Genomic DNA, 22519 nt, shown 5'->3' on the forward strand with positions numbered 1-22519 from the left:
AGGCTGAATGAATAACCGACTCTAAATGTAGGTATTGTGATATAAACCGAGTCCGTTCTACAGTTTCTCATTAGGCTGAATGAATAACCGACTCTAAATGTAGGTATTGTGATATAAACCGTGTCCGTTCTACAGTTTCTCATTAGGCTGAATGAATAACCGACTCTAAATGTAGGTATTGTGATATAAACCGAGTCCGTTCTACAGTTTCTCATTAGACTGAATGAATAACCGTCTCTAAATGTAGGTATTGTGATATAAACCGAGTCCGTTCTACAGTTTCTCATTAGACTGAATGAATAACCGACTCTAAATGTAGGTATTGTGATATAAACCGAGTCTGTTCTACAGATTCTCATTAGACTGAATGAATAACCGGCTCTAAATGTAGGTATTGTGATATAAACCGAGTCCGTTCTACAGTTTCTCATTAGGCTGAATGAATAACCGACTCTAAATGTAGGTATTGTGACATAAACCGAGTCTGTTCTACAGTTTCTCATTAGACTGAATGAATAACCGACTCTAAATGTAGGTATTGTGATATAAACCGAGTCTGTTCTACAGTTTCTCATTAGGCTGAATGAATAACCGACTCTAAATGTAGGTATTGTGATATAAACCGAGTCCGTTCTACAGTTTCTCATTAGGCTGAATGAATAACCGACTCTAAATGTAGGTATTGTGATATAAACCGAGTCTGTTCTACAGTTTCTCGTTAGACTGAATGAATAACCGACTCTAAATGTAGGTATTGTGATATAAACCGAGTCCGTTCTACAGTTTCTCATTAGACTGAATGAATAACCGACTCTAAATGTAGGTATTGTGATATAAACCGAGTCTGTTCTACAGTTTCTCATTAGGCTGAATGAAAAACCAGCTCTAAATGTAGGTATTGTGATATAAACCGAGTCTGTTCTACAGTTTCTCATTAGGCTGAATGAAAAACCAGCTCTAAATTCTCTTCTTCTCCATCCTTTTTCCCAGCGTCTCTCTCTCTCTCTCTCTCTCTCAGTAGGGTTGGGCATAAATCACACCACAGCATATCAGAGAGAGGGAGGTGGGGAGATGGTGGGGAGCTGCAGCAGTTGTAAGTGGGTTCAGTAATGTAGGTTAGCTTGATGGAGGCACTTCGTGCAGCCATTCGACATGCGCTTTACCAACGTACTGTTCTGCTCACAGAACTCAAACACAGCCAGAGAGTCATCCAGCATCATATCACTATCCTAGGATACCTCACAGCTCCATGTTTGTCATTTCTTTTAAAATAATAATAAACTTTATTTACATAGCAGCTTTCACACATTTAATATACAGCTCAAACTGCAGAACCAATTGAATGCAGGGGAAGGCTTTTAGAACCAATCACAGGCAGGAGGAGGCTTTTAGAACCAATCACAGGCAGGAGGAGGCTTTTAGAACCAATCACAGGCAGGAGGAGGCTTCAATAATTCACAGGTTTCAATTTTTTTATTACACTTAAAGATGCAGAATCTTTTTTGTGTCCTTTCCCAATATTGTTGGACACTGTCCAACACCACCCAGCAAAACAATGTTCAAGACTTTTTAGTATGCTTCAACACCTTCCAACCCAGTCCAGCACGGTCCAGCATTATTCAACATTGTCCAACAGTGACCAAGCCATCCAACACTGCCCAACAGTGACCAAGCCATCCAACACTGCCCAATGTTGCAAAACATTGTCCAACAGTGACCAAGCCATCCAACACTGCCCAATGTTGCTGAACATTGTCCAACAGTGACCAAGCCATCCAACACTGCCCAATGTTGCTGAACATTGTCCAACAGTGACCAAGCCATCCAACACTGCCCAATGTTGCTGAACATTGTCCAACAGTGACCAAGCCATCCAACACTGCCCAATGTTGCTGAACATTTTCCAACAGTGACCAAGCCATCCAACACTGCCCAATGTTGCTGAACATTGTCCTACAGAGACCAAATCTTCCAACACAGTCCAACATTGTTCAACATTGTCCAGTACTACTTAACATTGTCCAACAGTGACCAAACCTTCCAACCTAGTCCAACTTAATCCATTGTCCAGCAACACTGTTCAAAACTGATACTGTCTAACAACATGCAACATTGTCCAAAACTGTCTAGCATTGCACAAAAATGCTGAACCCTGGCTGGGAACGCTGTCCACACTTTCTTACACATTCCAACAATGTCCAAAGCTGTTCAGCATTGTCCAGCAATGGCCAAACCTTCCAACAAATTCCAGTTGTTCAACATTCCAGTATTGTTCAATACTGTCCCTTATTGTCCAAGACTGTTCAACATTGATGCCCCAGAATATGTAACATGGTGCAAAATCATTCACCATTGTCCAACACAGTGTAACAGTGTCCCACACTGTCCAGCACTGTCCAAACCTTCCAAAAGATTCCAATACTGTCCAATGTGGTTCAGCTTTGTCCAGCACTGTCCAAACCTTTAAACACATTACAGCACTTTCTAACACCATCAAACAGTTCCAACACCATCCAACCGTTTACCATTGTCCAACTGTGTCCACTCATCCAACATCCAAACCTTTCCATCATTGTCCAACACAGTCCAGCAGTATTCAACACTTCCTATGCAAATCTACTGTATTGCAAGCCTGCACTACACACGCTGCCCTGAGGTCTGGCCAAGCAGAGCCGGTGCTGATTAAAGCTGATGGGATGTCAATGGCCAAGTGCGCTCTGGGAGATATACAGTACACAGGCGGTCTGCAGCTGCGTAAGCGTACATGTCAGCAGGGCTGGGCCTGATAAGCGAGGCCAAATGCTGATGGACTCAGCACTGCTCACTGCTGACCTGTCTACTCCCCCGGGGAGTTTTCATACCATGGGGTCAACACGCCTTCCTGAGAGAACCTGCTGGAACGTTGCAGTTGTTGGTCAGTTTAGTGGAAGTGATGAAGAGGTGTGGCCTGGAGGAGCTGAGGGCTAATAACGGGAGGAGGACGTGGGGCGTGCGGCGTGTGCTGGTGTGGTCACCTGCACACCGACACAAGAAAAACAGGATAAATCAGCCTAAAAATATCCACAGTTTCCACTCATCTGCTCAAAAACCCACTTTCTGTCTCTGGCAGGTGCAGTGACTCACTGCTGGATCGCTCACGGAGGAGAGGCACAGCTTACAGCTACACTGAGGCAAGAGGAAGACGAGGCCTCCATCCCTCCATCTTTACCTTTATCTTCCTCTGAACCCCCTGTTCTCTCTCTGTCTCTCATGACAGCGAGAGAAGAAAGAGAAGAGGGAAGAGAGAGACAGGGAGAAAGAGAGAGTGAGAGAGAGAGTGAGAGAGAGAGTGAGAGAGAGACAGAGAGAGAGAGAGAGACAGTGAGAGTGAGAGAGAGTGAGAGTGAGAGAGAGTGAGAGAGAGGAATGTACATTAAAGATAAATCCAGTTAGCTTCATGCTAATTCCACTGCTTGTTGGCTACATTAGCGTCGTAGCTCGTAACGTCTGGTAAACAAGTGATGGATTGAAAAAGAACCGGATGTATGAGGAACGTGTCCAATGAGGAGAATCGGCAGAGTGACGCAGTCGTCCTCTGGAACGTGAGGAGTCCTTAGCAGGCGAGGCTAATTAGCGGCGCCAGAGATTTCCCAAACTGCCGAGCGGCTAATTAAATCGGACCCGCACTCGTCTGAGTTCTCTTTAAACACGAGAACAGTAATTAAGAACGCTCCGTTCTACTGATAGAACTGTTTCCCTCCTGCGGCCGGGCGGACGTCTATAGGACTGACCCAGTTACTAAACACGGAGCTGAGAACTCCGGAACCGGAGCGGCCCCTGGGACTCTCCGCCGGACAGCTAGCCGCATGTGTGTCTGACAGAGAAGCATGGGGCTCTAGACAGCCTGTCTAGAACCCTGCACAATGTTAGTCGATAACTGAAGCATGTACTGTCACTACTCAGTGAGGGTAACAGGACCATATAGAACCATATAGGAACCCTCTGAATGTTTGAAAAGGTTCTACTGCATTATTAAAACCGTTGTCAGTACTTCAAGTGTTCTTTAGTCAAGGCAGACCATGAGCTCTCTACTGAAACATTTGCATGTGCTTCAGGTTCTTGGACTATATGGTTCTATATAGCACCAAAATGGTTCAAGCTTGACATTGTAACAATAGAAGAACCCACGCTATATAGAACCATATACAGCTCACTCTGAAGAACCATTTCACCATGCAAAGAACCCTTTAAGCATGAAAATGGTTCTATAAACATGCTTAAAAAACATGGTTCAAAAGTTCTTTAGTAAAGACAATAGAACCATGCACACTCAAAGAACCCTTTTGCATGCAAAATTGGTTCTCTGCATGGTGAAATGCATTGTGCATGGTTCTGTACAGCACCAAAAAGGGTTCTGCTATTACTACAACATCAAGCACAACAGAACAGACCTTTCTGGTACTGTATAGAACCCTTTTCAGAAGACAGAACCATATACAACACATTCTCCATCGATTTAAAGAACCATTTCACCATGCAAAGAACCTTTTTAAGCGTGTAAAGGCTTCCCTGAGTGTTCATGGTTCTATATAGGACCACGGTCTTTACTAAAGAACCCCTGAGGAACCATCTTGTGTGCGAGCTGGTGTCTCAAATCTCAGTCGAGCTCTTCAGAGGTCGCCATGCCAACAGAGCAGGTTAAACTGCTGACCTTCGACCTGAGGAGGAGGAGATACAGCCTCTGAGGAACACGGGACAGTGACTCGACTCGGTTCTCACTGCTCTCAGGGGAACGCTGCTCTCCGTTCTGCCCTGTGTGTGTGAGTTTGCTGAAGGAGCCACAGAGAAACAGGAGCAACGATAAAATCTGAGGACCAACAAAAGCGTCACTAAACCTCAAAGCTCCTCAGGGTTCAACTTTCAGAAAGTTCTCCACCTGTTAACGACTGGAGCTGCTCTTTCAACTCTAATATTTCATTTCGACTGGAATCTGAACGTCTCATTTCGTTAAGTCACAACAACGACGTACCCAGTGAGCATCTAACTACGGAGAGCTCGCTCCCGTCTGGCGAGTGCTCTTGATTTGCTGGGTTTAAAGGTGCAGTGTGTGAGAAACGTGTCTCATCACCTGCAACATTGCATCGTCGTTTTTTTGTTATCTTAGAATGAGCCCTTCATATCTACACAGGTAGCAGCTCCTCTTCAGCTCATTTCTACAGTAGCCCAGAACGGACAAACCAAACACTGCCTCTAGAGGGCGCCTTTCGTGCTTTTGTGCCGAAGCGGCATCAGAATTTGGTGGCGCTGGAGCTCCGGGGTATCCTGCCTTCGGCCTGAAGACTGCTGGGATAGGCTCCGGCACCCCCCGCGACCCTGACGGAGAAGCGGCTTAGAGGATGGATGGATGGATGGACGGAGCTCCGGGTGGAAGACATGGAAAGAAGAAGAATCAGTGGATGCTGCTGGTGCTGCTGACTGGGAGAAGTTTGAGAACCCAGATTTAGACACATGGAGGATAAAAACTTGTGGTGTAGATCAAGAAAAAGAGGTGAATCCTCACCGCCCGAGAAGAGAAAACAGGAAGAAGCAAAGGAAATCAGGACAGACGACGGCAGAGAACCTGACGGCAACTGTAGGCTCTACTACATGCTTGGAAAGGGAGGTGTGAGGGAGGGGATTAAGCTGGGTGGTGCTAGACGCCACTAAATCTTACACACTGCACCTTCACCGAAAACGGCATGGAACATAAAAGGTACAGCCGTTGTAGTTTTATATCCCCGAGAAAACTAAGCCCAGCGCACAAACACTAATCGTGCATTAAAATGTGCAGAACGTGCAACAAAACGTTTGACTTCCCCATGTGTGTCACGTGACCCCACGTCCTGACAGCGCATAAAAATATGCATGAGTCCATGTGCGTGAGAATTCCCTCGACGGCGCTCGCTCGGTGAGAGAGTGCGTTTATCTGATTGCAGGGGCAGGCGGAGGGGGTTACTGTGGCAACCATGACCAGCTATTTACAGGCAGGATCAATAGTGATCAGCCGAGGAGTGAGATTCTGCAGGGGGCGCTCACGTTTACCAATAACATGGAGCTTTTGTAGACATGCACATACACTCTCACTGACTGTCTCTCTCTCTCTCTCTCTATTCCTCCCTATCTCTCTCTCTCTCTCTCTCTCTCTCACTGACTGTCTCTCTCTCTCTCTCTATTCCTCCCTCTCTCTCTCTCTCTCTCTCTCTCACTCTCTCTCTATTCCGCCCTATCTCTCTCTCTCTCTATTCCTCCCTCTCTCTCTCTCTCTCTATTCCTCCCTCTCTCTCTCTCTCTCTCTCTCTCTCTCACTGACTGTCTCTCTCTCTCTCTCTCTCTATTCCGCCCTATCTCTCTCTCTCTCTATTCCTCCCTCTCTCTCTCTCTCTCTCTCTCACTGACTGTCTCTCTCTCTCTCTATTCCTCCCTATCTCTCTCTCTCTATTCCTCCCTCTCTCTCTCTCTCTCTCTCTCTCACTGACTGTCTCTCTCTCTCTCTCTGTCTCTCTATTCCTCTCTATTCCTTCCTCCCTCTCTCTCTCTCTCTCTCTCTATTCCTCTCTATTCCTCCCTCTCTCTCTCTCTCTCTCTCTCTCACTGACTGTCTCTCTCTCTCTCTCTCTCTATTCCTCTCTATTCCTTCCTCCCTCTCTCTCTCTCTCTCTCTCTGTCTGTCTCTCTCTCTCTATATATATATATTCCTCTCTCTCTCTCTCTCTATTCCTCTCTCTCTCTCTCTCTCTCTCTCTCTATATATATATATTCCTCTCTCTCTCTCTATTCCTCCCTCTCTCTCTCTCCCTCTCCCTCCCAGCTGAGTGACAGTTTTCCTAACCTGTGCCCTCGACTACCTGACAAACCAATTCCACAGAGTACCCAAGCAGACCACACACACACACACACACACACACACACACACACACACAGTATATTTGGTTTTGCTGGACTCTTGGGCCCAGTACCATTTCTCCTTCTTACCCCTACCCCTTGTTTTCGAGTGTTGCCCCTTGTTCCTGAGCTACAGGGCAGTGGTTGAGATCTTCCTCTGAATTGAGACCCTCTAATAAAAGAGCATCACTTCATTAACAGCTACCAGCGCCGCTCTGTAGGCGACCCTGCCCGTCTGCAGGGACAGCAGAGGAGGGGAAAGTTCAGCTCCTCACTGCTGGGCTTTAGTTACATTTAGGGGTCATACGCCTTCAAAGAGGGGGGCAGGTATTTATTATCACCCCCCCTAATTCTTCAGTGATGTGAAGCTGAAGTCAGAGATTTTTAGTCATTTCATGCTTCACACGGCTGTTATAATGAAGGTTAAACTTTCTTTGAATGTTTAAATTCTACTTCATTAACACACTGAATACTCATTCCTACTCGTCTGCGCTCTCGTTCAGGCTTTACTTTAACCCTCAATGTCTCTGTATGAAACAGATGAGGATCCTGTTCTATGAAGTGGAGGCTCTACGAGGAGATGAATAAGGTTAATGTAGGAATAGTGAAATGCTGAGTGCTGCACTGTGGCGCTCAGAGAAATGGATGAATTGGCACTCAGAGCGTCCGGTGTGGAGTGATCCACAACATCAGTGTCTGACCTCACTAATGCGCAATCAAATCCTCACAGCAAATGTTCCAACATCTAGAGCCTTCCCAGAAGAGTAGAGGCGGTTACTGCAGCACAGACTCACTATAAACACCTTCATTTGAGAAGAATGGCTGGAGTTTACCTTTCACAGACCCCTCCCACTGACTGACATCATCCAATAAAAACACAGGGGCGGAGAAAAGGGACAATGATTCTCTAATACTAAAACAGAGGAAAGCAGCAGAGGTTCAGTCCAAGCATTAGGAAGTCGTACGTGGCGTCCAGCGCCAGGCTGGCCGGACTGTAAACGCCCCACGCTTGGTTTGCGAGTTACTCCTACAACACGCGTATCAATAAAAGGCTCCACAGTCGCAGCCCAACACACACCTACACACCGTCTCACACTCAGCGTGGTGCACGGCGAGAGGGAAAGAGAGGAGGGGTCTTTCACACAGAGCCGCGGAGTCTCTATAAAGACAGGTCTGACTAGAAAAGCGACTGAGGGTCACACGCATGTTCAGCTCTGGACCATGAGAACGTTTACGGAGGAAGCCCCTCATTACTGCAGCTGTTAATGACTGGAGGATGATCAGAGAGCGTGTGGTCCATATAAACACCTCCTCCAGCCCATTCGCCCGCTTATCGCATGCATTTCAAAAATACGCATGAAATATGTCCATTTCTGAGGGTAAAGCCAGAAAACTAAATATATAATAAAATATATAAAAAATCATTTTAAAAATTATTATTCAAATAAAAAAAGCTTAAGAATAAAAAAAAACCTGAAAATTTTGAACATTTTTTCAATGAAACTGAAACAGAAAATTCTAAAATGACACATTTTAAAGCGTATGCATGATGTAATTCTGTGAATTTAATGTCACCTCAGTGGCCCAGTAGGATTAGCAGGAAATGAGCGGAGAACCCTCTGGTCTTCAGAGAAGGACTAGAGATCACGGCTGTGCTGCAGCTGTTTCGCTGTTCAGCTTCGGTTGGAAACAAAAGGGGTGAAACTCTAGAAACGGCCAACAGATAACTGTCCAATCAGGATTGTTCTCTTTGTGGTCTCTCAGCAGATCCAGCGGAGCTGCTCTCCCATTGGTTAGGACTTCAGGAGCTGAACTGGAGGCCTCATACGCTAGATTCCAATGAGTGGGGCCCAAGGTGAGAAATGCAGGGGGTCCTGGGGGAGCTGGGTAGCACTGGTGTAAAATGAGCTGCTCTGATATTCCCTGCACTTGCCCAGTGGGCCGACCGACACCACTAGGCTAAAGCTAAGACTAAAGCCCACGGCACTGTGGGATACTGGAGTGAAGGCTCAGTGTGAATCTCTTATCTTTAATTATTCATAATTTCCTTTGTGTAGTGGGAGGAGTTCAGGAGAAGACGCGAGGACGGAGAGACGTGTCCACCAAAGGAGACCGTCCAACATCAGTACCTGACCTCACTAACTCAATCAAATCCTCATAGCAATGGTCCAACATCTAGAGCATTCCCACAAGACTAGAGGCTGTTACTGCAGCGCAAACTCAGTCTGAACTCTCTGGAGTCAAAGGGTCGTTCTCTCTGGATCTGATCATCTCCTCTTAAACTCTCCTCTAAAGGTTCTTCATAGAACAGGATCCTCATCTGTTTCATATCTAAACGCTCCGTTATCTTCATCACTACGTTCCAAACCCGCTGCAGCACCACTGACTGAAATCAGCCAATAAAAACACAGTAGGCAGAGAAATTGGACGATATTCTGTCACTCAAATGAACTTCTTTCTTTCTTTATATATACTGTATATATAAGGAAAGGCCTTTAGCCTCAGCTCAACCACAACAGCCCAACACACACCTACACATCGTCTCACACTCACTGCCGAGCACGATGAAGAGTGGAAGAGAGGAGGAGAAAGAGAGGAGTCACTGTCACGACCGTGACGTTAAGTATAATTAACACAGAGCTGTCAAACTGACACAAATCATCAATATTCGTTCAGCAGCGTCCAGTAACGGGTGAATAAATGGACATTAACTTCACCTCCTTGTTTCTACACTCACTGTCCAGCTCCCACAGGACCCCACAGAGCAGGCGGTCATTCCCAGCACTGCAGTAACACTGACGTGGTGGTGTGTTAGTGTGTGTTGTGCTGGTGTGAGTGGATCAGACACAGCAGTGCTGCTGGAGTTTTTAAACACTGTGTCCACTCACTGTCCACTCTATTAGACACTCCTACCTTGTCGGTCCACCTTGTAGATGTAAAGTCAGAGACGACAGCTCATCTGCTGCTGCACAGTTTGTGTTGGTCATCCTCTAGTCCTTCATCAGTGGTCACAGGACGCTGCCCACAGGACACCGCCCACAGGACGCTGTTGGCTGGATATTTTTGGTTGGTGGACTATTCTCAGTCCAGCAGCACTGCTGTGTCTGATCCACTCAGACCAGCGCAACACACACTAACACCCCACCACCACGTCAGTGTTACTGCAGTGCTGAGAATGACCCACCACCCAAACAGTACCTGCTCTGTGAGAGTCCATGGGGGTCCTGACCACTGAAGAACAGGGTAACAGAGAAACAGATGGACCTTCAACACCAAACGTGACTATAACTCCAACAGACAGTGTCCTACCAACAACCGTTTCCATGGAAACCAACGCAAACCCTGGTACTATCAACAATCAGAACCAATCACAAAAAAAACAAACACCTGGAACGTCGGCAGATACGCTGCAAAAATATGGTTAATATACTGAATATTTCTATTTCTGCACTTATTATAAGATCATTTAACTTCTTAGACACTTTTACTTGTTTCAGGTGATTTTAGTGAGTTGAATTATCGCTTTACTGCAGATAATAAGAATAAGAAATGTGCTTAAAATAAGCCGATCTACCTGCCAGCTGACTTACTGACATGACTTAGAACAAGTAAAAAGGTCTAGGCATGAGTAAAATAATCTCACGATGGGAAATATTAGATATATTGACTGGATTTAAGGTGATCCCGTTTTTTAGTATTGTACCAATATCGTAACCTGGCCCGACATCGGCCCGAATACGGAGAATAAAGGCTTTCAAACAGACTCAGAGTTTCAATATTAGCATCATTAAATATTAAAATGAACCGCTTACATAAAGAAGGAGAAAGTAAAAGGAAATTAACTGGAGTTTCCAAAACTGGAGAACCTGATTAAAAGCTACAGTGAAAAGGAGGCTCCTAACAACCACCTGGAAGAACTGGTCGACCCCAAAACTGCCCCATCAGATAAGCAGCACTGAAAGCGTTGATCTCTGAGAGAGAGGAGAAGATCAAGCTGCTTCAGATCTGGAAACACCCACAGGTGTTTCTGTCCATCCTTCCACTGTGAGAAGACCACTCAGCGCTGTGGGGCTGAAAGGACGTGTAGCTGATCAAGAAGAACCTCACTGAGAACAGGAGACGGACTCATCAAACAGAGAAGCTGGACGATGGACTGACCACCCCAGAGTCCAGAACTCAGCACCACTGAATGGGTTTGATCATCAACCAGCTTCTCAGCCTGAAATTTGGAGGTGTGCCTGCAGGTTTTTTGAGGAGCTGAAAGTGAGGATCCTGAGAAGAACGGAAGCTGGAATGAAGGAAAAGAGCAACACACACACACACACACACACACACACACACACACACACACGACCGTTCATGCATCACTGAGTGTGTGAACGTGTTCAGATGGCCTAAAGTGCCAGATTGTTTCCACCAACTAGAGAACAGCAGATCTGTGTGTGTTTCTGTATGATTGCACATCGGAGCGTGAATGTCCCACATGGCGTGTGTGTGTGTGTGTGTGTGGAGTTGAGTTACGGCCCACTCCCCCCTCCACCACCCGGCCCCCCGAGGCTGCTGATCCTCAGAACAGGTGTCACTGTTTTAGCTGCCACCAGTCTGAGTGTCAGGACACGTTCTAAATATATTACACTCTCTCTGATACTCATCGTGAGCTCTGACTGCGCTGATGACACTCTGATGGTGAGTAAAGCTGCAGTCACGCTACAAATGTACAGATCACGTCACCTGCAAAACAGACGGGACCGAGGCTGGCCCAGAAAAAGAACCGCAGAGTCTCAGAGCTAGGCCTTCAGCTCGGGCCACGAGTGCGAAAACAAGGAAGAATGCCTCGTTTCCGGTGGCTCCCCTGTGGGGTTTAATAGTGCGTTAGCACTAGGCAGAAGCTGGCTGCCGCCGCTGTTTAACATTCCTAATGGTGTATCTAGAACTTTCAAAAAAGACTAGAGTGACAGTTTCTCCTCCCTGTTTTTGAGCTGTAAGATTCAAGCTGGAAAATGACGGCTCTTATTCACGTTACTGCTGGATCTCTCGTATGGAGAGCCTTGAAGTGTGGGTTCTGCCTCCAGGGAACACTGGAGTGGTGTAACTCAGGGTTTCTCGAGGATTCTGGAAGCTGCTTCTCCATCAGAACCTCCTCCGTCCTGCTCAGCGTAAAGGATCTGTGGTGTAAATACACTGAGCTGATGAAGACGCCCACAGAGTGACTCGCCGAATCTGCCCACAGCATCTACAGACCTCGCGGAGAGCAGCTGTTCCCCTCACACTCGTCTTTCCGATCGGTTCTTAATGCTACGATACAGACACAATACAGACACGTCTGACTGGAACCAGCTCTTTTCGCCTGATGTATGTTTTAACCCTCGGGGGTCTGAGGGTGTTTTTATTTTGCATGTCTTCTTAAATTCGCCTTTAAAAGCCCTTTTGAACGACGTGATACTGAAATATCACGTATCAAAATGCTCAGAACAGCCTCAGCTCTCTCTGTCACCAGGCCCGTTGACCTGGAGCTCTGCGTACACTGCAAAGAAATGTGTGTGACCTTACTATGTGGTCATTTTACTTATTTCTAAACGTCTGTACTTGCTTTTGGTGACTTTAGTGAGGACGTTTCCGTGATTATCTCACTATATTGGCAGGTAAAGTGGCTGCTTTCAAGCACACTTCTTACAACAAGCAAAATTCTCTGCCACTACAATGAGATCATTCCACTAAAGCCCCTAAAATGTAGAGAACGTTAAGTTAAACGATCTTTGAATAAGTGCACAGGAGTGTCAAGATGAGACATATTCCATACTTTGACTAGATTTAAGTTCAGTCCTTAGTGATCTCCTGAGTGTCCGTCGGTCAGTTTCACACAGAATGTAGACGGACACACGAATCCAGCAGCTCCACACGGCGAGAGGTGGATGACGTGTATCTCAGCCCCTCTTCACAGGCTCATAACTACGGATATGAGTGTCGTATGATCTCATGATGAGATGGAATGGAAAGTGTGGCTCTACGGTTTCAGGAAGGGTTTGAACTGGATTTCTGAGCTGGATCATCACAAAGACATTAACAGAAACACTGAGAAACATCTAATCTGAGCTTTACCAAAGAAGCAAAAACCAAAAACTGCTCAATTCAACAGAATCCAGAGTGAATAACAGAACCTAAATCAGAGTGACCCACAGAACACAGAATCCCAATCAGTCAAACCACAGAGACCCCAAGAGACCCCCAGTCAAAGCTACTAAGAGAATCAGTCACCCCAGCAGAACCCCAATCCCTTCAGCAGAAATCAGCTAGTCCAACAGAACCCCAATCACAGAGTGTGCTAGACTTGGTCCAGACATGATCTCATAGCAAGAACATCTGGGGAGAACCATGAGAAATTCTGTGCTAAATGTAGTGGGAGTGTGGAGCTCTCAGGTGGGAGGAAACTGCAAAATTGAGAAGATGGAGTTCAGTACACGGAGAACACACAAACAATTCCATTAGCCAATGAAACACACTTTTAAAAAAAAGATGGTTCTTCAAGGTTCTTGGGTAAAGACATTTTTCTGTATAGAAACCTGAACACACGTGCATGATTAAATGGTTCTTTTGACTGATGGAGAATACTGCTATTGTTATGATTGTCAAACTTGTGAAAATAGAAGAACCATTATTGGTGCTACATAGAACCTTTTTCAAAATGGTTCTGTACAGAACCACACACAACACATTCTCCATCAGTCTGAAGAACCTTTAAGCATGCACATGTCTCTGCTAAAGAACCTTTAAAGAGCTATCTTTTTAAAAACGAGCTAGCTAGCTTTGGGTTCTGATGTTGGTATCGATGGCATTCCAGACACTAAAAGAGCAGGGCCTAGAGGGATTTTCGCCTCAGTCCAGCACCAAAGGTTCTAGAGTTTGTCCTCAGACGTGTTTTCAGGATGTGAGATCATTCCTGGCCCCACGAGACTGAGAGTCCTCCAGATTCACCATCAAACACAAGCCCAATCCGACAGAAGCCTAATCAGAGTGACCACGAGTAACTTGACTGGAGTGTCCAACGGAACCGCAGGACACCAACACCACAAAGACAACAGAGAGGGGAACAGATGGTACCAGGCAGAGAGGGGGGAGGGGTGGGGGAGCAGGAGAATGAGATATGACAATGAAATAAAAACACAGAGTGCATTACAGTGTAAACAGGCGATGCCTGCAGGCTCGGGCAGAGGATCCAGCATTTCTCCCAAATTTACGGGATTTTAAAGGTCTTTATATTCCGCAACACTCACTTCAAACCGTGTGAGACACAAAGTAAACCTCAGGCCAGCTAGAACCATCTAGAACAGCAGTCCAGCTAGAACCATCTAGAACAGCTATCCAGCTAGAACAGTCTAGAACAGCAGTCCAGCAAGAACAGAGTTAGCAGCCTTGCTGGATTTAGGACTAGATTTCGGATCAGAGGAAAACAGAGTTAAACCATACTTTCCGCAAAAACAGCCAAACTTACATGAACTGATTTTAATTCTAGACCAGTAAACCAACGGAACAAGGGAATCCAATAGAACCTCAATCAGCCAATCCAACAGAACACCAAAGTTACCACGAGCACTCCAATCAGACTGACCAACAGAACCCCAAATTATTAACCCAGTTGGACACCACTCAGTTAATACAACTCCAATCAAAATCAGCAAATCCTGGAGAACCCCACTGAGCTAAACCTTCAGAATGTCAATCAGCAAATCCTGGAGAACCCCACTGAGCTAAACCTTCAGAATGTCAATCAGCAAATCCTGGAGAACCCCACTGAGCAAAACCTTCAGAATGTCAATCAGCAAATCCTGGAGAACCCCACTGAGCTAAACCTTCAGAATGTCAATCAGCAAATCCTGGAGAACCCCACTGAGCTAAACCTTCAGAATGTCAATCAGCAAATCCTGGAGAACCTCAATGAGCTAAACCTACAGAATGTCAATCAGCAAATCCTGGAGAACCTCAATGAGCTAAACCTACAGAATGTCAATCAGCAAATCCTGGAGAACCTCAATCAGCTAAACCTTCAAAATGTCAATCAGCAAATCCTGGAGAACCCCACTGAGCTAAACCTACAGAATGTCAATCAGCAAATCCTGGAGAACCCCAATGAGCTAAACCTTCAGAATGTCAATCAGCAAATCCTGGAGAACCCCACTGAGCTAAACCTTCAGAATGTCAATCAGCAAATCCTGGAGAACCCCACTGAGCAAAACCTTCAGAATGTCAATCAGCAAATCCTGGAGAACCCCACTGAGCTAAACCTTCAGAATGTCAATCAGCAAATCCTGGAGAACCCCACTGAGCTAAACCTTCAGAATGTCAATCAGCAAATCCTGGAGAACCCCACTGAGCTAAACCTTCAGAATGTCAATCAGCAAATCCTGGAGAACCCCACTGAGCAAAACCTACAGAATGTCAATCAGCAAATCCTGGAGAACCTCAATGACCTAAACCTACAGAATGCCAATCAGATAATCCAACAGAACCCCACTGAGCTAAACCTACAGAATGTCAATCAGCAAATCCTGGAGAACCTCAATCAGCTAAACATTCAGAATGTCAATCAGCAAATCCTGGAGAACCTCAATGAGCTAAACCTACAGAATGTCAATCAGCAAATCCTGGAGAACCTCAATGAGCTAAACCTACAGAATGTCAATCAGCAAATCCTGGAGAACCTCAATCAGCTAAACCTACAGAATGTCAATCAGCAAATCCTGGAGAACCCCAATGAGCTAAACCTACAGAATGTCAATCAGCTAATCCAACAGAACCCTAATAAACACATCTAACAGAACATCAATCAGCTGATCCAACAGAGCCTAAACAAGGGAATCCAACAGAACCTTGATCATCTCATCTAACAGAACCTCAATCAGCTAATCAAACAGAACCATAATAATCCAAACCAACAGAACCTCATTTAGCAAGTCTAACAGATGTCAATCAGCTAAACTAACAGAACCCCAATAAAGGAATCTAACAGAATCTCAATCAGATCATCCAAAGGAACCTCAAACTGAGTGCCGTAGTATAATTTAGGCAGATTGGTAACCTGTACTGTTCTTTATTATCATTCTGTTGGTCCAGCAGAACCTTCCAGCAGAACCCTCTTTAAAGGAAACATTCAGTATGTTTTCTGTTTCAGAGCTGAAATGATCTGAGCTGTACTGGGTTTAGAACGTCTGAGCAGAACCGTTCATCTAAACGTCTAAACAGAGACATTATCAGCTCTCCGTCAGAACCTTTCTCCTCATCCTCCTGTCCCTCCATCCTTCTCGTTTTCTTTCATCCTTTCGTTTCCTCCACCTTTCTGTTTTCCCTCTCACCTTCTCTCCCTTCCACACTTTTCCTTTGACCCTCCATCCTTCCACCATTCTCCACACACTCACGCACTCACGCACGCACACTCACGCACTCACGCACTCACACACACACACACACACGCACTCACGCGCACTCATGCACGCACACATATTTGCACTCACACACACACACACACATTTGCACACACACACACACACTCATGCACGCACACATATTTGCACTCACACACACACATTTGCACTCACACACACACACTCATGCACGCACACATATTTGCACTCACACACGCACACACACATTTGCACTCACACACACTCACGCACACACACACACGCACTCACACACACATATTTGCACACACACACACTCACACACACACACACTCACGCACACACACACTCACGCACACACATATATTTGCACTCACACACACACGCACGCACACATATTTGCACTCACACACACGCACGCACGCACACACACACACACTCACGCACACACACTCACACTCACGCACACACACATATTTGCACTCACATACACTCACACACACACACACACACATATTTGCACTCACACACACGCACGCAGACACACACACACTCACGCACACACACATATTTGCACTCACACACACTCACGCACACACACATATTTGCACTCACACACACACTCGCACACACACATATTTGCACTCACACACACGCACACACACACTCACGCACACACACACATATTTGCACTCACACACACTCTCACGCACACACACATATTTGCACTCACACACACTCACGCACACACACATATTTGCACTCACACACACTCACGCACACACACATATTTGCACTCACACACACTCTCACGCACACACACATATTTGCACTCACACACACTCACGCACACACACATATTTGCACTCACACACACTCACGCACACACACATATTTGCACTCACACACATATTTGCACTCACACACACTCACGCACACACATATTTGCACTGACACGCACGCACGCACGCACACACACACTCACGCACTCACATACATTTGCTCTCACACACACACACTCACGCACACACACATATTTGCACTCACACACACTCACGCACACACATATTTGCAATCACACACACTCACGCACACACACATATTTGCACTCACACACACTCACGCACACACTTATTTGCACTCACACACACACTCACGCACACACATGCACACACACATATTTGCACTCACACACGCACACATATTTGCACTCACACACACACACGCACACATATTTGCACTCACACACGCACACATATTTGCACTCACACACACACACGCACACATATTTGCACTCACACACGCACACATATTTGCACTCACACACACACACATATATTTGCACTCACACAAACATTTGCACTCACTTACACACACACACATATATTTGCACTCACACACACACACATATTTGCACTCACACACACTCATGCACACACACATATTTGCACTCACACACACTCATGCACACACACATATTTGCACTCACACACACTCACACACACTCATGCACACACACATATTTGCACTCACACACACTCACACACACACACACACACACATTTGCACTCACTCACGCACACGCACACATATTTGCACACACACACTCACAATCACGCACCCACACTCACACACATATATGTTCTAGCAGAGAACCCAACAAGTACACAGATGACAATTTGAGTGCTCATGGTTCTATACAGAACCATTGTCTTCACTAAAGAACCCTCAAGAACCGTGTTTTGTGAGCCGGCAGATTCCAGGTCTGCAGAAGAAGCTGCGTATGTGCTTCACTCTGCTCCTGCTAACTGGACCAGCAGCCAATTACATTAACTTCCATTAAAGGCTCTTGTGTGTTTAATACGGTTCACACTGGTTCCACCTCTCAGCACTGCTAGCACTCCATACCGAACACCTCAGTTCACTGATACAGAACTCAGCCGGCAGCTTCAAACACAGCTCAGCCAATCAGATTCCAGGACCAGAACCACTTGGCTTTTATAGCTGATATTTTAAGGCATCACAGCCTCGAATTTCAGCTTAGGTTAAAGATTCAATCACAGAAAACCTGCCACAACAGGCACTTCAGCCAAAGGAAGGCTCTGGTTCCTCTGTAGAGCAACATAAACAACCACACTAACTAATACACACCAACTTACACAATAAAAGCCCCCGTCAGTAAAGGACGTGGCCATTCAGTGGTACTTCAGCGCTTTTATTCACACACACAAGTTTGTATTCATGTGTTTATGGGATATTTCCACTGATAACCAACACAGCTACAGTTTTGACTCCATACACACACACATTACACAATAAAAGCCCCTCTTCAGTAAAGGACGTGGCCATTCAGTGGTATTTTAGTTCTTTGCTCACACAGAGAAGTTTGTATTCCTGTGTTTGTGGGCTATTTCCACTGAAATCCAGCACAGTCCCCATACGGAGTTAAAACACACACACACAGACACATACTTTCACTAACTAATGTGCCTCTTTAGTAAAGGATAGGGTCATTCAGTGGTGTGTTTGTATTCCTATATTTGTGAGGTGTTAACAATTTAAACCAACACAGTCCCCATACAGCACTAAATACACACTCAAGCACATTGAAGCCCCTCTTTAGTAAAGGATATGGCTGTTCTGTTGTTTTTTTTTGGTGTGTTTGCTCACACACACAAGCTTGTATTCCTGTGTTTGTGGGGTATTTCCACTGAAATGCTACACAATTCCCATACAGAGTTAAACACACACACACACACACACACTTACTGAAGCCCCTCTGTGGTAAAGGATATGGCCATTCGGTGATCTTTTTGGCGTATTTCCTCACCACGTTGTCCTCGCTGAACAGAAACAGTGAGCGGTTGACAGTCAGGCAGTTCTGCCGGACGGGGATGGGGTTGTACAGGGCCATGGTTCTGGCTCTTTGGGCCATGGACTGTTTGTACATCCTTTGGGCTCCGGGCGGTCCACCCTGCCTGCTGCCCCCACGGCCCGGTCCGGCCTGACCCGGACCCCCGCCGCCGCCGCCACTGCCATAGCGGGCCGGAACCTCGTCTCCAAACCTCGCCATCCTGCACACACAGCACCACCACCACCACCACCACCACACACACGCGTTACACAGCAGCCGAGGACGGGGTGCAGAGCGTCCACATCACACCCCATCCGCCCAGCCACGGGCGCACGCAGTCCGCCGGGGGAGGGGCAGCGGGGGGGGGGGCGGTGGAGGAGAGAGTGAGTGGGCGTGGGGGGTGCTGGGGGGCGGGGGGGGGGGATTCTCACGCCTTAGGAAAAAAAGAAAAACCGATCGTGGGAGCGCGTGCTAGAAAAAACACGTCCCGTTCTAGATCTGCTCGCTCAGCCTTCCCGAAGACCTCCACGAGTCCAGCAGACACACGAGGCCGAAGCCCATCGGGCTGCGCGCGCGCGTGCGAGTGGTCAACGTCGAGCCAGCCTGATCATCCACAGCGTGTCCAGCGGCCACAGTGGTCCATCAAAAACATCCGTCCGTCCCCCGGAGCGCAGCGGAGCCGCTCGGCTTCAGGGCTCGACCAGGAAGACGCTGAAGCCCATGGATGTGTGTGTGTGTGTGTATGTGTGTGTGTGCGCGCGCGCGCGTGAGATGAAGCTGGGAGGATCCACACTGCAGTGTGTGTGTGTGTGTGTGTGTGTGTGTGTGTGTGTGTTTCAGCAGCCTAACGGGAATCCTCGCGCGTCCTCACCATCTTCACCATCTTCTCCGCGTTCATCATCATCATCTTCATCCTCCCTGCAGTTCTCCAGCACAGCCAGCGCGAGCGGAGCGCAGTCAGCCGCGCGTGCAAACGGTAAGAACGCTAGAGGAACCCCCCCCCCGCGCGCTTGTCCGCGTGTGTGAGAGCTGCAGTGTTGGGGTGGAGGTCCCCGCTCTCTCTCTCTCTCTCTCTCTCTCTCTCTCTCTCTCTCTCTGTCTCTCTCTCTCTCTCTGTCTCTCTCTGTCTCTCTCTCTCTCTGTCTCTCTCTCTCTCTCTCTCTGTCTCTCTCTCTCTCTCTCTCTCTCTCTGTCTCTCTCTCTCTGTGTCTCTCTCTCTCTCTCTCTGTCTCTCTCTCTGTCTCTCTCTCTCTCTCTCTGTCTCTCTCTCTCTCTCTATCTCTCTCTGTCTCTCTCTGTCTCTCTCTCTCTCTCTCTCTGTCTCTCTCTCTCTCTCTCTCTCTGTCTCTCTCTCTGTCTCTCTCTGTCTCTCTCTCTCTCTCTCTCTCTCTCTCTGTCTCTCTCTGTCTCTCTCTGTCTCTCTCTCTCTCTCTCTCTCTGTCTCTCTCTCTCTCTCTGTCTCTCTCTCTCTCTCTGTCTCTCTGTCTCTCTCTCTCTCTCTGTCTCTCTCTCTCTCTCTCTCTGTCTCTCTCTCTCTCTCTGTCTCTCTGTCTCTCTCTCTCTCTCTGTCTCTCACTCTCTCTCTCTCTCTGTCTCTCTCTCTCTCTCTCTGTCTCTCTCTCTGTCTCTGTCTCTCTGTCTCTCTATCTCTCTCTCTCTCTCTCTCTCTCTCTCTCTCTCTCTCTCTCTCTCTCTGTCTCTCTCTCTCTCTGTCTCTCTCTCTGTCTCTGTCTCTCTGTCTCTCTATCTCTCTCTCTCTGTCTCTCTCTCTCTCTCTCTCTCTCTGTCTCTCTCTCTCTCTGTCTCTCTCTCTCTCTCTGTCTCTCTCTCTGTCTCTCTCTCTGTCTCTCTGTCTCTCTCTCTCTCAGCTACACTGACCATCAACGTCAACACCAAAGAGCTACACTGACCGTCAACGTCAACACCAAAGTGCTACACTGACCGTCAACGTCAACACCAAAAAGCTACACTGACCGTCAACGTCAACACCAAAGAGCTACACTGACCGTCAACGTCAACACCAAAGTGCTACACTGACCGTCAACGTCAACACCAAAAAGCTACACTGACCGTCAACGTCAACACCAAAGTGCTACACTGACCGTCAACGTCAACACCAAAAAGCTACACTGACCGTCAACGTCAACACCAAACAGCTACACTGACCGTCAACGTCAACACCAAACGGCTACACTGACCATCAACAACAAACAGCTACACTGACCATCAACAACAAACAGCTGCATGCTGAAATGTAAAGCGCTTGGCCATGACAGATATTTCAAACATCTGTTTGATCTACGTCCAACATTTATTACAAAAGACGAGGAAAGCGAGTTCAGCCTTTCTGGGAGGTGAGCGGGTGGATGGAGGAGGGATGCTTTAGGCAGAAAGTGGAGCCCCTATACTGAACATATTAGATGTTCAAACGCAGAAATTTTATTGCTGTTTCAAATAACAATTATAACAAAAGGCTGGTGAAGTTTTGTAATTCTAAAAAACACCTGGTGGTTGATTGACAGCAGGTCAGTAACATGACTGGGTATAAAGAGCGTCTCAGAGAGGTGGAGTCTTTCAGAAGTAAAGAGGAGGAGGGTCACCACTCTGTGAAAGACTGGACCATCAAATAGAGCAACAGCTCAAGAAGAACGTTCCTCAACATAAAACAGCAAAGAGCTTCTGCTTTTCATCGTCTGCGGTGCAGAATATCATTAAAGACTCAGAGAATCTGGAGAAATCTCTGTCTGTGAGGGACGAGGCTGAACACCAGGATCTGCTGGCCGTGATCTTTGGGCCCTCAGGCAGCGCTGCATTAAAAACAGACATGATTCTGTAGTGAAAATCACTGCATGGGCTCAGAAACACTTCTGAAAACCACTGACTGTGAACACAGTTCATCACTGCATCCACAAACGCTGTTAAACTCTAAAACACAAAGAACCCAAATATAAACAGGATCCAGAAACGCTGCCACCTTCTCTGGGCCTGAGCTCATTTAAAATGGACTGAGGGGAAGTGGAAAAGTGTCCGGCGGTCCGACGGATCAACATTTGAAATTCTTTAGGAAATCATGGACACTGTTCCCCCCCACTGTGTCTCATCCACGCTAACTCATCAACACTAATTCATTCACACTAACTCATTCACACTAACTCATTCACACACTCATTCATCCACACTAACTCATTCACACTAACTCATCCACACTAATTCATTCACACTAACTCATTCACACTAACTCATCCACACTAACTCATTCACACTAACTCATTCACACACTCATTCATCCACACTAACTCATTCACACTAACTCATCCACACTAATTCATTCACACTAACTCATTCACACTAACTCATTCACACTAACTCA

General features: G+C 46.6%; 1 protein-coding gene across 21 annotated transcripts in view; it reads right to left on the reverse strand.

Moving 5' to 3' along the window:
• Window positions 1-20195, reverse strand: part of cacna1ab (calcium channel, voltage-dependent, P/Q type, alpha 1A subunit, b) — a 182400-nt gene extending 162205 nt beyond the window's left edge. For 14 of the 21 annotated variants that reach the window (XM_037534393.1, XM_037534391.1, XM_037534380.1 and 11 more), the window contains exon 1: window positions 19091-20193. In XM_037534393.1, coding sequence (XP_037390290.1) covers window positions 19091-19368 — 278 coding nt within the window. In that variant the 5' untranslated portion in view covers window positions 19369-20193. Of the gene's footprint in view, window positions 1-19090 lie in introns of all 21 variants that reach the window. The other 7 variants (XM_037534374.1, XM_037534383.1, XM_037534387.1 and 4 more) reach the window with 3 other exon arrangements.
• Between the last annotated feature and the right edge of the window lie 2324 nt (window positions 20196-22519).

This window comes from Pygocentrus nattereri, chromosome 25, assembly GCF_015220715.1.
Source record: "Pygocentrus nattereri isolate fPygNat1 chromosome 25, fPygNat1.pri, whole genome shotgun sequence".
In the NCBI taxonomy this organism is placed as follows: domain Eukaryota; kingdom Metazoa; phylum Chordata; class Actinopteri; order Characiformes; family Serrasalmidae; genus Pygocentrus; species Pygocentrus nattereri.